This window comes from Ruditapes philippinarum, unplaced genomic scaffold, assembly GCF_026571515.1.
Source record: "Ruditapes philippinarum isolate M1 unplaced genomic scaffold, ASM2657151v2 ctg2597_1_1_1_1, whole genome shotgun sequence".
NCBI lineage: Eukaryota > Metazoa > Mollusca > Bivalvia > Venerida > Veneridae > Ruditapes > Ruditapes philippinarum.
In genome coordinates this window covers 52,398-69,750 of record NW_026855281.1, presented here as the reverse complement: position 1 = coordinate 69,750, position 17,353 = coordinate 52,398, and the positions used below count along the sequence as shown (strand labels likewise).

Genomic DNA, 17,353 nt, shown 5'->3' with positions numbered 1-17,353 from the left:
TATTATTTTCATAGAATTGTGATTCGTTAACATATTGTATTGATTTTTTCACGAGATATTAAGGACATGTTACAGTAGTTTTCTCTTCAAAATTAATGTACACAAGTAAATAAAAAATATAAACAGTAGAACTGTAGTCCACGAACTTTTTGTACATCCCACGTAAAATAAAACCTGAAATTTGTTTTTTTCTAACAAACTTGTTATAAACCGTACATTTATATGATAAAACTTTTGATGATGGATGTCCTATTTGTTTATGAAATGGTTCTTATTTGTGATTGTCATTAAAGAGGAAAATAATATACTTACTCTTCTTCTTCCTCATTCAGTCTGAAAAAAATATAATCACAGATTGATTTATTAATCAAAATGAGAGGACAATTATATGCTGATATATACATACCGGTGACAATTTAAAATTTAAATTTAAATGTCGACATTTTGTTGAATCATGAGCGTGCGCCGGGTCGCGTACCCCTTGTTATTTGTAATTTTCATAGAATTGTGATAAGAATATTGATAATAAAGGCATAAAAGCATTTAGCAAAACACAATTTTCATATGTGTATCGAATATGTTATGCATTAAAGATCCTGTGGTTGTAACCACACTGAGTGAAACTTTATATATGTATATAATTATGCTTCTTAAACAATTTTCAAACATCGAAGAATATGTAAAGTATGTACTGCAAATATTTATTCATATTATATGTAATCATTAAAATATGTGCATTCATTTCTTTTTGAACAATTTGACTGAGACTTTATAGAAAATAAATTTCTAAATACTACCTTTTATTAAAATGAAATGTAAATTCGGTAATATCTTTACAAATAATGCCTTTTTGCAACTTACAATATTGATAATCATTTGAGCATTTTATAATTATTTATGATATAAAGCCATAAAAAATTGAGTTACAGGATCTTTAATTATTTTGAAATTATTTGAGTTAAAAACCTCCATTCAAACATATTCGTCAATGGTTAGCAAAATCATGAGATACTCATTGCTGAAAAATGCCACACACTGTTTTCCTGTTAGTTTCTTTACTGTAGATGTTAGCAATGATTGAAATCTTCATAAAGTAAACATCATTTCATTTAAGAAAAGAGTGCATAAATCTTGATAGAGTTACCTTTTCCCGAATAATAACTTAAATCAACCTTTATAAAACACCTTAGAACAATACTTAAGATACACAATAAATGCAATATAAATTAATTTACTCACAGATGCAATGAGACACGAAGTCATTATTTCTTTGATAATTGTAAGAGGAATGCTTAACTGTTCATTGTAACACGTGTTTGATATTTTAAATAATAAACTAATAAACTTACTCTTTGTTCAGTTGATCTATTCTGAAACAAAATATTAATTATAATCATTTCTTACTTGTTCAACAAAGCAATATAATAAGATATTAATGGTAATAAGTGTAAAGACAACTATTGATTCGGCAATGTAGGGTACTACTTTATATAGTACATGATAATTTTATTTTAGATATCACACGTTATCGAAAGTTTCATTTCATTAGCTTTTCGACAAAACATTGATAAAATATCTAAGAAATACGGACAGCTAAGAGAAAAACAATTAACTGTCTAACCAATAATCAAATGGGTATAAATATAGACGGTATACACAAATACTAAAGTTGGTACAGATGATATTTGTTATTATTGCGAGGGAAACACTTGTTTAATATACATATAGTATAGGATCAACTTATTCACTTAGTTTATAAATTCTGAAACCAAAACAAGGTTTAATTATTATCAAATGTAATGTATGTTAAACGCAACAGTCTATCCCAGTAATCTGCGATAGTTTGTTCATTTTGTTGTGTGAAAATCTTTCAATGTAGGCCGTATTACAAATAATATGACAAATATATGAATTTTCAGTTATATTTACAAAGAACAGCGTAATAAAGAAATGAATCCTATGTCAGGGCTTATATTGACTTTTATAATTTTAGAAAATCGAACCAGAATAATTTACAATTTTGCCGGTTTCGCCATTATATAGGATTCCGTTTGTGTCTTTTTTGAGAATATAAGATTTAATTGATACGTTGCTTATCGTTTCTGTTTTGGTTGCACATAATTATCGTTTGCAAATCCAGTATCTTATTTACTTACTTTTGTTGCTTGTTTCGTATTCTGAAAATAATCAAACAAATTATTCATAAGATAAGATTATAAGTTACGAGGATAAACTAAAAAAAGCGTTTTAGTGCACTTTCTTAAAGTAACATTATGTCAATTAATAAGTAGACAATGTCTGTTCAGGTCATTCATTTAACTTTAAATTTTGTCATGTTTGTTTCCAATTCTTTTAATATATGTTACTTGAATCATCAATAACCCCCATTATCTATATAAATAAGTACAATTGTACTGCTTCTCGTAGTGGTGAACATTTCCATGCAGTTTTATTAGAATCACTCCATATGTGTAGGAGATATGCTCTGGATAAAATCTCTATATTTTATCATCTTTATTGACATTGATCTTGCATATATTTACCTAAATTACATGTTTCAAAACCGTAGGGGGAAACTATAATATAATCTGTTATTCAAACGGACGTGTGATAAAGCATAAAAATAACAATAATAATAATAATAATAATAATAATAATAAAATTTAACTATCGTTATAATGAGATTATTTTTTTATTTTGAAAATATGCAGTTTATCAAAATTGTGTAATATATAACAAATATGGCCTAGACCTTCAATCAATCAATATCATAGTATTTTTGTAATGCCATACATCTGATAAGCAATTTAACACATTTCTATCGTAAAACACAACATTTATTTCAATCTGAAAGTTATTTCTACTATACTTACTCTTCTTTCACTTTATTTAGTCTGAAACAAAAATATATTATAATGATTATTTGACATATTGATAACATAACTATATCATTATTAAATTTGAGAACTATTAATAACAGTCCTGTTTTTTCTTTAGTTTATTTTTTACTATATTTATGTTAGAAATATGTATAAACTCTAATATAATGCTATGTAATATATATTGTATATCTGAATATATTGAATATCTTAACAATAACAAAGAGACTATGACAATATGAGGTAAACTAATAAAACAGGCCATAAATGTTTAATTCAAAAGTTGGCACTCACTTCGGTATTTATCGGGATGGGTTAAATAGCGACTCTATTACATATCTGTTAACGACACGCTGAATATCTACGCTCTTATCCATTTATTTTCAAAAAGAAGAAACCGAATGACCCAAAGGCGAGAACCTTTAATGTACGTTGCATACAAGCTCTTGACATTGTAGTTTTAAGCAGAAGATTTTTAAACAGATGTGTGCTATATAAATATATGGAAACTAGGTTACCAATTATTACCTGGGTCTATTTTCGGGACCAGTTACAAGACTTATACACTTTGTGTAAGAGGGTTCATATAGCAATGTTGCATGTAAAATATCTTAGCCCTTTCTCATTGTTATCTCGCACAAGAGAATTTCTATAACATTTCTAACTTAAGTCTACATACATTTAGTGACCCTGGGGCGGTCAATTTAAACCATCAGCTAATGATTTATGATACAATCATACAGGACCACAACTTTATGTTATATTCCAAATATTTAAACTCTGAATGCGGAACTTTTTAAGACATTTACAAGTTAAGTGTAATTATACAACAACCAGTGGAAACATTTAATGTATAAATTCATGTATCGGAGAGCATATTTTGATATATTTCCTAACTCTTAATTATCATTAAAAACACAATAATTCACTATCTTGCTCTTTTAAGGTGGAGACACTTCCATAAAGTGGATGGTATTTTGCGACTTGTCAGTCTTAATGTTGACGGAATGGCTCAAGCGTTCTCCGTGCTTTATTTCAGACACGAACAAGCACTTAAGTAGAACTACCGACAACGTGCAAGAAAGTGCCGGATGATGATAAATTTGATGAAGATTTGAACGTGCAGAATTTTTACTCATCTAACAAAAAACAAATTATATCATATATGAATATGAAAAATATTATTTTATTTTATTTACAAATTAAAAAATCATTATACACCCTCGATAATCTATAATATTTTTTGTGATGTGTATAATTGAATGTCATAATGATTATTATCTTATGTACTTACTCTTTTTGATCTTTTTTGCGGAGTCTAAAATAAATTAATCATGATAATTATAATACATTATATCATAAGCAAAATAACAATATAGAACTAAGTATTATTTTTTGATAGTAAAACGCCTCCAAACACGTTTATTTCAAAGCAATAGTATTTATTTATAAATAATTAATCATAAAAAACAAGCACGTGAACTTACAAGTTCATCAAAATAGTAAATGGTGATAGGTTTTAACTTAGCCATTCACCCACGGACAACCTAAGTGTTTATTGTGGCTAAAAAATAAAGTTAGTTTTGTCTCTTTACGAGCTAAAACAATAAATCAATTAGTATATCCTTTAAAGGCAGTGCAATTGCACCTTTTTGTAGCAAGCGTGTCTTTATAAGCAGTATCTGATATAATACTTACTCTTCTTTTGAACGTAGTCTGAAACAAAAACAATTATATTAAAAATCATTTATCATAAGAAAAGGAAAATAAAACTTTCGGTTTAATAATATTTTTTTCACAATTTCCAGTTAAGTTTATTAACAAGAACACCAAATAGGCATGATAATATATGCCGAATGCACGTTGTTTTAAGTAATCGAAATATAGTAATCAAAACGTACAGAGGAAACCGATTTATTACCTTTGTTCGAAACATGTTTTATTTCAATTATAAATATAAAAATCTATATTGATATATGCGAAAGAATTATGCTCTTGTCGCATGAATACTTAGGGATACATGCAACTATGCTACAGTTTTCGGTCATGCCCTTGACTGACAAGAACAATAATGTTGGTTTGTAAATGACAAAAATTCAAAGAAACATAAAAATAAAATTATACCTGAAATTCAAAAGCACAAGATGGTATGCCTCAAAATACAAATAATTTTATTTTCTTTATTACCAAAAACCTGCACATTTGTGAATGTAAGTCAATAAATAAAGGCAGTGAGAGCAAAGGTGTAAAAACCGGTGACCTTTACCAAAGTAAACCCAATTTAAAGGAAATCCTACAGTATCTACTTACCAACTATGAAAGACATGAGTCCGAAAATAAAGGCTTCATGAGAAAAAAAAATATATCTTGTCATGGGTCACCTTGTATTTCTCGACAGAGACCAATTTCCAATTTAAAGTTATAGGACTACCTAAAATATTTACTTTTAAAATACACAAAAAACATCTGTTAATAAATAAAGGCTGTATAAGCAAAAGTAAAACAAAAATATTAAAAGGCCGGTTACCTTCAACTAAGTATTCCCTAGCCCTACCCGAAGTTATTGACACAAGGTATTTTCTCCCAAATTCGAAAGACATGAGTCAGTAATTAAAGATTCAAACGATGTTTCAAATATTGGTATTATATGTTCTGTCCAGGTTATGATCAAATAAGAACAAAGGAGAAACGTTTATCTTACAGTTTAATAAACGGAACATGACTTTTTTACCTTTGTGAACATGACTTTAAGGTCAACTGAAACCTATTAAGAGACCGAATGTTCACCAATTGTTTTATGTTGAACGAACAATGGGTCGCCAATGAATTGTTTGGTATAGATGAGAACAAAATACATTTGTATTTGAATTTTGAAGAATTGTTGCTTTGCTCTTAATCATTGGACACACAACCGATTTAAATCTTGTTTAATCTTATTTTATAACTATATTTATTAATCGTTTACTAAATAATATACTTACATCTCTTGTATTCTACGTAGTCTGAAACAAATTAAATGTAAATATTAGTTTTCATCATATGAAAAAGCAAACAGTAGTACATGAAACTTCTTTTTGATAATTAAATGTAGTCGATAGACAGGATTTCATTTGTGTATGCGATATCAAATTCAAGTGTTGGGTTTAATGTCACATCAACACAATAGAGGACATATGTACGTGTTGAGGGAAACTTTGTGCATTATTTCAGGCTTGAACGTTCACCCGGGTAGAACCACCGACGTTCTTTAAGCTAGCTGGATAGCTTTCTCACATGCTCAACAGGCCAAAACTATTTTGTACATCTTCACTTTTAAAGAAAAGGGCCAATCCATAAATAAATTCTTTAAAGGATGTTGAGAAAAGAAGTTAATTTATTTTTTCCGGATTTTATTTATATATGCTAAAGACTGGATTCATGTAGGTAATTTTGTATAAAACAGAAACCGTCAAGTTGTTTGCTATGTACAGTTTAATCACTTAACCTTATGTAGAAAAAAGATGTTATCAAAGTAAAGTTAAAAGGTAAATGACAGGCGACGAACGACTGAAGACGAATATGGGGAGATCATTTTTCTTGCGCAATATGTGCTCTGTTATGCTCATGAGTCAAAAACTAAACTATCTTGCTACAATAACAACGTGCATGATCATGTCTGGTGATGAAAGAACACGTAAAGTTGTGAACGCGTGAATGCAAATTCATGAATTTTTGCTTTGACTTATCTCATTGCAAAACAAATTTATAAATAATTCATGTTCTATCAAAATATCAAATACATGCAAATAATTTTTTCTTAAGACATTTTTGAAAAATGTTAAAGTTCACTCCTTTAAATAAAGTTCAATAATTTTTAAACTTTCAAATTTAAATTCAAAATCAATTAAGACTTTGAAAATATCAGGTACCATATTTGATAATTAATTAATCATAATTAAGCCAAACAAATACTGAAAATTATTTTTTAATTAAAATGAAATACCCTTTTTTACCAAGAACGACCCGAGAAACACATATATAATGTTTAAAAAAAACAGAAAGAAAAAAAGTGCCTCTTCTAGGGCTTGAACCCATGCCCCTTAATTTCAATACAGTGGACAGTAGTTCTAGCCTATTTGAATACTCTTCAAAGTAAAGGTAATGCATTAGCTGGGACAAACCTTAAATAGTTTATCCAACCGTCAATACTTCACATGTTTTGCGGTGTACAGATTTTATAACACAATTATTTACTTGTGAGCCATTGAATATGATGTGATTTTCAACAGTAAATGTCATATTGGCCAGGTGATAATTACATGTATATGATCAGCTTAAGATAAAAATAAAACCCAAAATTCACCCTTTATTATAAACAAGTTATCAATGTAATTGTCATTGCGGTGTTACTTTTACCTATTCAAGAAATATGCAATAAAGATCTAAATGCAACATTTTCAAAAAGGCTATGTTGTATGGTCATTTGGTATGAGTATGAATCCATTTTAGATGCTTCGCCTATTCATAACTCATATTCACTCGGTGATTTACGCACGCACAGTTAATTGTCTTAGCTGTATGATTATTGAATATGAGGCTCATTCAATTTTTAGCTTTGGAAAATCCAGTTCAGCTACTGATTATGACACTACACCCTGTGAATATGATTTTATAAATTGTTCTGTTGACTAATTTTGAACCAACGAGAGTGTGGCTATTATCAAATGACAATGTATTTTAAAGCCGTATCAAATATACTTACTCTTCTTGTTCATGTTTGAGTTGGCTGAAGAAAAAAAAGGAATTTAATAATCAGTTTTTATCTTATGAAAACGAAAACAACAAATTAAGTATTATGTCTTTTTAGTGATGAGAAGTAGTCAATAAACACAATGAGCCGAAGTGTATCTCAGATCACAATACTTTTATAAATTATTTCACCTTCATATTGTACTGAACTTTTAGAAAATTCTATCAGTACAGAACGCAGCCTTTTTAAAGGGTTATAATTTAAATTAAACAAGCAAATATGCTAAGAATATTAACTGAAACGTCGCCACCATTTTCGGCATTTTTGAGCCATTTATTACGATTAAAAGAATAGAATGCATATTGCCAATATGTAAGAACGAAATTCTAGCTTTTGGGCAAAAATATTTATTATTCCTCCATAACATTAAACAATAAACCAATCAATAAATTAATCCAATAAACTGATTGAGCATTGGTTTTTGTGCTACGCTTATCATATTATCTCAAAATCAGTATTTAGTATACTTACGTCTCTTTTGTACGTAATCTGAAACAAGCAGATTATATTAAACATAATAATAATAATAATAATAATAATAATAATAATAATAATAATAATAATAATAATAAAAAAATAATAATAATAAATAAGAAATTTAACTATCGTTATAATGAGGTTCTTTTTATTTTGAAAATATTCATCAAAATGTTGTATATATTAAACAAATAAAGCATGAGAACTTGCTTCGGCAAAGAATGTTATAATCAATCAATCAATTAATCAATCAAACAATATTCGACATTTTAATGTCATACAGCTGATGTCTGAAACAAAAATATATAATAATTAGCATTACGCATTATTTGGTAAACAGAACCTTTCCATCAGTAAATTTGAGATCTATTATTAATAGTCCTGTTTTTTTTCTATTGTTTATTATTGCTATAGTCTTGTTAAAAATAGGCATTAACGTTAAAATGATGTCGTACATCTAAACCATAACCATGAGACTATGACGGTGCCAGATAGCTCATCAAAAATACTAATAGGAAATACCATATTTATTTTATTCAGAAGTGAGTATTCAGTTTGGTATTCATTTGGTTGGTTTCAATAGGGACAGCATCCATAAAACTCTATTACATATTAATTTGGTAATGATTCTTGCTTTAACTCATCCCTTTCAAAACAATATTTAAATGCGCTGTCCTTAATAAGTCTATGTAACTCTAAGGCGGGACCAGTTGATGAAAGATGCATGAAAATGAATAAAAAAAGTCAATGTAAAAAACTAAAGAAACTTTCAATGTGTTTTCCTGAAAATGTGTAATGTAAATTAAGGAATACCGGGATTTTGGCATTCCTAAGCCTTAATTTAAATTACATATTAGAATACCACAAGATAATAATTTATATCAAATAAGTACTTGACATTTTAGTTTTAAAGCAGAAGATTTTTTAACGTATGTGTGCTATATTTGCCTATTCGTTTAACCTATTTTTGCATTTTTTTCAAATTGTCTTTAAATTGTTTTTGTAATTTATGTATACTTACTCTCTTTCCATTTGACGTAGTCTGAAACATTCAATTAAATTTATCATAAATAATGACATATGACGTAGTTGTTAAGGAAAGGTTAATATTCACAGAAGAATGACGTAGGGAAGGACATTCCAACAATAAATCAATTTGTTATTTATAAGTCATCAATAACCCGATACATTTCTTTTAGTATTGCGAGAGATAACGTGTCCTAAACCTTGTCCTAACACGTTGAATTATTTATGTATTATTATATCAAATATATTCGTATAAGTTTGAAATATATCGAAGACAATAAACATTATTAAAGGCATAAGAAACTCAACAATGTACGGGATCTGTGTGAATTGTGATTCCTTTTTCGCTACATGGACTTAAGTGTTTCAATTTTGTACCTAAAAACTATAGCCGATTTTTGTTCTTCCTAACTGTATTACTTTTTGCATTCAAGATCTTAATGCTATCGAAACGTTTCATTTTTTCTTTCATAAAACTGTCAAAATATGCATTTTATATGACATCACTTTTACATCAAATATATTTCCTATTTAACAAAATATTTAGATGGACTTAATCGCTTTATTCCATCATAATCATGTTTGAGAATTATAAATAATTTTTTTTTCTCAATCATTTCATATATTCTAACATGTATGATACTGCCCGAGATAAGAGTTCGTAAAGATATATAAAAGTATATACAATTGTTCTTTAGATGTTAACTCATATAACAATAACAAATGCATATGTTATAAAAATATTGCTCTGTAAACTACATATCAAAAGGCGAATGTATAATCTTACTTATAGTTATCTATTTTAGTTGCACACATATAAATTAAAAAAAATAAATTTGGCATTCTTGCATATCAAAACTAAAACGAGAGGTTTTTCTAACAAACTTTTAAACAACGATTAATTGATAATGCTTTTGATTATGCTATATAGAGATATCTGTTGAAATCATATTTTCCAAAAAATGACTTCGTGTTTCATATTTTTTGTATGTGTATCAAAACCCTAGCCAAGTTGTTGTATGATTCGAATTAAAGATCTTAATGCTGTCAAAACGTGTCTTCCTTTTCATCAAAATTCTGTCAAAATGAAAGTTATTTTTCCAAACTATAGCCAAGGTTTCCATTAAACAAAAATGTTTTGATGTACTCATACAAACATAATATTTTGTTTTTCTAATAAAAATAAAAATTTGTTTACATAAACAAGAAAGCGTGCAACGTATATAATTGCACTTGATTTGTCACTCATTTTAGCAACAATATCATATGATAATGAGGCAAATATAATTTTGTCTAAATAATTTCAGAAATTCCAGCTTGCAGGACGATATTTGATCTAACAATACCAGGTGAATATTTTTTTTTTAAATGTAACTATGTAAAATGCATCTCAACAACGAACTGAAATTTTATTAATAATACATTAATTTATTACATTGACACATAAATCAAATTAATAAAGCCATCAATATATCATCATCCGTGAAAAAATATTCTTGCATTGCATTTTTCAAAGTGCCATAAAATTATGCTATTCTTCAATAATGTTTATTATATTCGATATATTTCAAACTTATACGAATATATTTAATATAAAAATACATAATATAAATTGAATATGCTTTTCAGAGACGGACTTAAATTTTACATATAATAAATTGTATTCAGTTTACACATATTAGTAGAACAAATAAAAGAACTAATCCGTAGAACATATTCTTGCATTGCGTTTTTCAAAGTGCCATAGAAGTATTTTGTAATATATGTATACATACGCTTCATCTTTTTCACGTCGTCTGAAAAATTAAAATTAATTATTATAATTAATGACACAATACATGTACTTTGTGATTTAGTAGATAATGTAAAAAAGTGTGGCAAATTATAAATGAATAATTTGTTTAGTTCTGAATAATCCGATACACTTCTTTATGTAATGCATGGATAAGGTGTGTCTAAATAACTCTAATCATATCATATATTATTATATCAAATATATTCGTATTAGCCTGGAACAAATCAAAGTTATTAATAATTATTAATGACATAAAAACTATGACACTCCTGAACTAAAATGATTGAACGAGACTATGGTCTAGTACTCCATCTCTCCAGTTTTCGTAAAATATATGGACAGCGCTTAAGTGTAAACCGGAACACCAACATTACTGTAAGACGCCCTCTTTTCATAATCCCCTGTACAGTGTAGTTAAAATATATAAAGATCATTTCCCTGTCTATCCGTCCGACCATCACAAAAATGTGTCCGGACTACTCCTAAACAACTACTGGTGCAATCTCAACAAAACTTTAAAGAGATGATCAGTACTACCAAATATATAAGTGCATATCGCAGGCATTATAAGGTCGAAAAAATGTTTGTAAGAGTTATGCACATTTAATGATCTTTATTTTTTTATTGTGTCTGCACTACTCACTTGTACCACTTATCAATGTCATTGAAACTTTGTAGGATTTTTAAGTTTTACATTTTTCAATTTAAAGGCTCAATGAAACCTATATTTAAAATTTTGTTTTGTTCCCGAAGAAGTTCCTTGTATCATAGTTTGGGGACATTTCTGTTGAAAAAGTGTCAGAGTTAAATCGTATACATATACATGCACAGTGCGGTAACTGGAGTGCAGGTATTAGTTACCCGCACTCCAGATCATGCCCGTTGATTGGCTCATTTTTGCTGGGGTTTACATATTGTGACGGCAGAGAAAGGGAAAGCGGCAGAAATATCATATTCAGATGCTCGATCATTGATTACTTTTTCCCGGACAACAGGGCACGTATTTTTATGTTTGACTATGATACAAAAGAGAAAAAACACCAAAACACTCGGCAATATGATTTATACTCGGGGGCTACGCTCCCTCGTACAAATCAGATAGCCTATTGATTCGGTGCTCTTTCTATTACGTAATCCTATTGTTTGCCGATTTATATATGTGTCAGAAGGGAAAGTCGCAAATCAAGGAAACATCATATGATAAAATGTTTGAATATATTACATTTTATCTTTATATTCAAGTAGAACCCATCCGGAAAACAGAATGATTTTATTTATAAATGAGAGCTGTTTCCATAAAAAAAACATTAAACGTAATTATTGTTTGTTTCAAACTACGAAAAATTAAAAGTTAACGATACCTTGCTTCATAGCCCTGTTTGAGGTTTTGAATCTCGGTGTTCAATACCGTTTTTTCTTTGTCTACCTGAAATACAAGTTTGCCTGTTCCAAATTTGGATATTCTTTTCTTTATTTTTGTCAAAGAATAGAAAGATTATCAATGCATGTACAAAGTATTGAAACTTATTGTGCACAAACTAAGTATTTGTAAACCATGAAATATGATAATATTAAAGTATATCACAGTACAAACGCTTACAAACCTTACATTGATGTAAGAGAGATAAAATTGAAGATGTTATTTCGATTCTTTACCTATCAATTAACAAAATGTGTTTTCAGTCATATATACATTATTCAGGGAGCAGGTAAAATAGATATCACAATACTTTTACGAGGGTTGTCCCAAAATGTCGTAGACTACATTATTTTCTCTTCAACCTGACGTCATAACTTATTAAAATTTACCAGATATCTTCCTTGGTCATTTGTTAATTTACCTACTGAAAGTCAATAGCCAATATATTAGGTAACGCTTTTTATTAGGGTTTTATATTTAACAGTACAACATACCCGGAGCACGATAAAATATTAGTCAGTGTTGAGAGCATGCTTCTTAAAATAATGCCTTTAACTTCCAGCATAATAATAATTATGGGAAATACATTCATGTGGAATTACCTCATTCATTTTTACGTCATATCACCAACAGACGTTTATGTAACGTTAATTTGAAAAAGTCTGTAGCAAAATACGTAACAGCAGTGCTATTTTGAAAACGCCCAAAATGGCGACGTCAGATGAAAATGCGGCGCAACGCAATGTCACTGAATACTATGTTAAGTTGAAGAAGCGTCCAGCGTTAATTGACAACATGGAGAACATTATATTTTATCAAGATAATGCACCTTGCGATAGATCTAAGGAGACACAGATTGAACTTGATGTGATAGGTTTTCAGAGACTTCCGTACGCCCTAAGACTTTGCAGTGTTTCTTTATTTGAAATCACAATTACGAGGTCACATGTTCGAAAACTTCAGCGAACTCCGCCAGGAAACTCAACTCTGCGAGGGTTGAGTACATTGAAGCAGGACTGTTTTGAAAACGTTTATGATAAAATTGGGTTACCCCACACTGTCAGTGCATCGCGAAACACGGTGAATACTTTGAAAATTTAAAAAAAAAATGTTATACCGTCATGACGTTTATGACGGCGTACGCCGGGTATGTATAGGTAGCATTCTTTAAATTTTGATAACTTGGTCAATTTTGAAGGTATTTTGATTTTATTTTGCATAGACACACATAAAAGGTGTATTGACTTTTCCCTAGCTGGAGGACTCAATTGTATTATAATTGATTGAGTAACAGGCTTTGTCTACGATATTTTGGGACAACCCTCGTAGAGTAACACTCCGGACAAATATATAGGACTGAAAGACAGAATTAAAGATTGACGGACGAAGACTATCACCATATTATCCATCGTCTGTTCGCAGGTGGGTTAAATATAACTGTTAAATGTTAAATAAGTTAAATGTTGATGCTGCACATCAAAGACGCCGCCAAAATATGTGAACAGTCAATCAGCATTGAAAATCGTTCTTTATTTCAGTTGAATATCCGAATCATAAATCAATTTTTTCTCCATTTTCTTGGTGTTCGCTCGTTGTTAAATAATAAAGTTGCATATTTTGTGAAAAAGTAGAACCTAATACATAAATCCACAAGAAAATGCCATGTCTGAAATAAATTCTGAAATGTTTGTCTGTTGCAACAAATATCGAAGCAAAATAAATTGGAGAATAAGTAAAATTGAAATACAACTTGGTATACTTAAAATAAATTTAAGACAATATGTGCCAAGAAAATGTCCATTTAAATATGGGTTCGAACTGCATAATGTCCGAATTATTTGGAGGACAAACTGTTATGCAGTGAATTCCCCTTACTGGCCGTAGCGTTACCGGCGTACTTTCTTAATGGATGAAGGAGAACCGCCTCTCTGATAGTTGGCGTTGTTTAGGCTTTGTAACTTGTTATTTGATGATTCAACAAGTGATATTGATCAAAGCTGTCCTGGTTTCCCTCCGCCCCGTCAACGGAGACTAAATGCTAGCATACGGATCATCATATTTAATTTGGCGAAACTTTAAGGCGGACCCGAATTTCAACAGGGGCGGAGCAAGTGAAGTGAGTGACACTGTCCAGCCGTTACCTCTCTCAACGGTCGACTATAGACTGGCTCATTGGCACGTTATTTAATATGTAGATAAAATTAGATAATGATGAAAAGAATATGATATTAAAACATGGCACTAACACTTCAGTTAAAAGTTTATTCTAATCCCGTAAACTTCTGTGACATGTTGTTCATCAGCGTCTAATAAATGAAATGCACATACCTGTGTTTTTAACTGGGTATTTTGTTTGCAAAGGTCATTTACTTGAGCCTGCATCCTACCAATGTCATTCTTGAGATCCTGATTTTCAAGGTTTAAACTGTTGATTACTTTTTCCATCCTTGTTTCCTTCGAGTCGATCTCTACAAATGATATCAGTTTCATTGTTTGTTTAATCTTTTAAAGTTTTTGTGATCCCTTAGTTGTTTACAAAATTAAAAAAGGCAAAAACAATACTCGAAGACATGACAAAATAGAACCGAAAATAAGAAAACTGTTATGTGTTTTAAGTTGCTTTGTATTTTGTATTTTCCTTTTGTCACCTCTTAAACACTAAGACACGACAAAGTAAGACGTGACTTCATTTGTGTATGTCCACGTGTTGCTTTTTCGTCTAAAATAAGAGATCATATCACTTGACGTAATTCAGCCACTTAATTTTGTTAGTTATTACAAAGTGAAAAAACACGGTGCAAAATGTTTTAAGATAAGTAAAATTTGTGATGAATATTATCAAAAATCTTTTAAACTAATTTTACCATGGCAATTTTAAAAAATATGTTTGAAAATTAAAAACCGTTTTTGAAATCACCACACACTTAAATGTGTTATTTTTTATAATGCATTTTAACTTACTTGTCTTATTCTTGACAGATTCACCGAATACCAGATATCCAACATCTGCAATCTCGTCTTTAATATCGTCAATCTCTATAGATCGATCGTATCTGACAGCCGTCTCTTGTCCATTTCTGGAAATTTTCTCCATGTCACTCTTCATATTTTTTAATAATGTTTGTGTGTCTTTCATAAAAATGAAAATTTCACAAGTTTGATTAATTTTCTCTAAATTACTCATCCTGGCTATCTTTTCCTGCAAATCCGTGTGTAGAATTGTCAATTCTTTCAGACAATCTGTGAATACTTGATTATCTGTGTTTTGTTTTTCTTTTAGATCCGATTTGATCTTTTCAAAGAGGCGCTCAAAAAAAGTTAAAAGCTGTTCTTTCTGTTGACCAAGGTCTGAAAGGGCTGTCTTGGTCATACCGTCGGAAACATGGAAATTCTTGGAAATCTTGTTCTGTAACTCCTTGACATTTTCATTCATCGCATCCAGTTTTCTTGCAAAGCCTTGAATTTCTACTGATGTCTTAGATTTTTTCACTTCGATCGGAATATGTCTTACACTTTCGCATAATTCATGATCGTTCGTAATGCAGTCGTGACATCCAACTAGATCACAGGACATGCAGATATATTCCACAACTTTATCGGTGTGTGTCCGACACTTTGTAATACAGACATCTTTCGACATTGCCGAGTCCGATACAGTATGCATTGGATCAAAAGGCATGCTGTTTTTATCTTGTAGAACATGGTGTTCAAATTGCCTAAAGCGCTTGTGATACTTATAACACAGACCACATAAATATTCAGAGCAGTCAGCACAAAATCCTTCTGCTAAGTTTGTTTGTCGATCCTTGCCGCAAGGTTCACAAAAGATTTCCCGCAATTCATCAGAACAAATAGACAAAGAAGCCTCCATTATGATTCAAGATCAAGACAGGTTGACTATCTTAATAATTGTGTTATAATTACAAAACTATTACATATAACTAATTAAATTGGCTTCTATCAGCGTCTATGATAACACTCAAGTTATCAAAAGCGATTGCTGACGCATTAAGTGGTCTAATATCATTGCTTTATCGCTTATGTAAACATGAATCCACAGTGAAGTGAAACATACTAATAACATAAGATTGTATGTTTCATGTACATACTAAGGTTAAAATTTAAGTGAGAATATATCTTGATATAGGTTAGACATTTTTATATCATATAAAATTATGTTTATAATTTCGGGTAACAAATAACTCATTCACATGATAAGAAATAAACATATAATTATTTCAGCATCCAGCCTAATAAGGGCAAATTCCTCGTATTTTGTGACAGTACTTCTTAAATGAAATGTTCCCTTATGAGCAGTTTAATTACGTTACCAGGAGATATGCGACAATCAAACCATATTTGTGAAATATTTATGAAATGTTAATATCGTTTTTTCTTATTGACAGGTTTTCCGTAATAATTTGATAAGCATTTAAGATCCTGTAACACAAATATTTTATGGTTTTATGTCATGACTATTTTGCTCAAATTTAAGATGTTTTTTATTGTAAGTGCAAAAAACATTATTTATAAAGATGTTACCGAATTTAACATTCCATGTAAATAAATGGAGGTAATAAAAAATATTTTCTATGGTCTAATTTCTGCGTTCTGTGAACGTTGCCTTTTCCTTGTTGATCTTTATTCTTGTTTTTCTAAGTCATTGTTTTCAATAAGAAATGAATGCATATATTTTAATGATTACATATTATGTACAAATATTTGCAGTGATCCCTCAGAAGCATTAATCAAAACACAATTACATGAACATTGCAGACTCTGTTTGATTGAGAATGTACATGATTGGTCATGAATAAAGTCAACATTCCTCATGACCCCTAGCACCGGCTTGAGCGGCAACAATGATCCCGAATGACCATAAAATAACAACAATGAATTGAAGTACGCGGTATCTTGTTACAGCTGCCAAACATCACTTTACACCTGCTGTTGTGAAGTAATAAAAT

At 29.8% G+C, this 17,353-nt stretch overlaps 1 protein-coding gene across 1 annotated transcript; it reads right to left on the bottom strand.

Moving 5' to 3' along the window:
- Positions 1-308: 308 nt before the first annotated feature.
- On the bottom strand, positions 309-16,341 carry LOC132742735 (golgin subfamily A member 6-like protein 7). Its single transcript, XM_060731199.1, has 14 exons — positions 15,348-16,341; positions 14,715-14,854; positions 12,328-12,392; positions 10,947-10,967; positions 9,167-9,187; positions 8,140-8,157; positions 7,621-7,644; positions 5,861-5,881; positions 4,578-4,595; positions 4,174-4,197; positions 2,874-2,894; positions 2,157-2,177; positions 1,350-1,370; positions 309-333 (listed from the first exon to the last, which is right to left on the bottom strand). The coding sequence occupies exons 1-14, from the start codon at positions 16,255-16,257 to the stop codon at positions 309-311; spliced, it is 1,350 nt and encodes a 449-aa protein (XP_060587182.1). The 5' UTR covers positions 16,258-16,341.
- Positions 16,342-17,353: the final 1,012 nt, after the last annotated feature.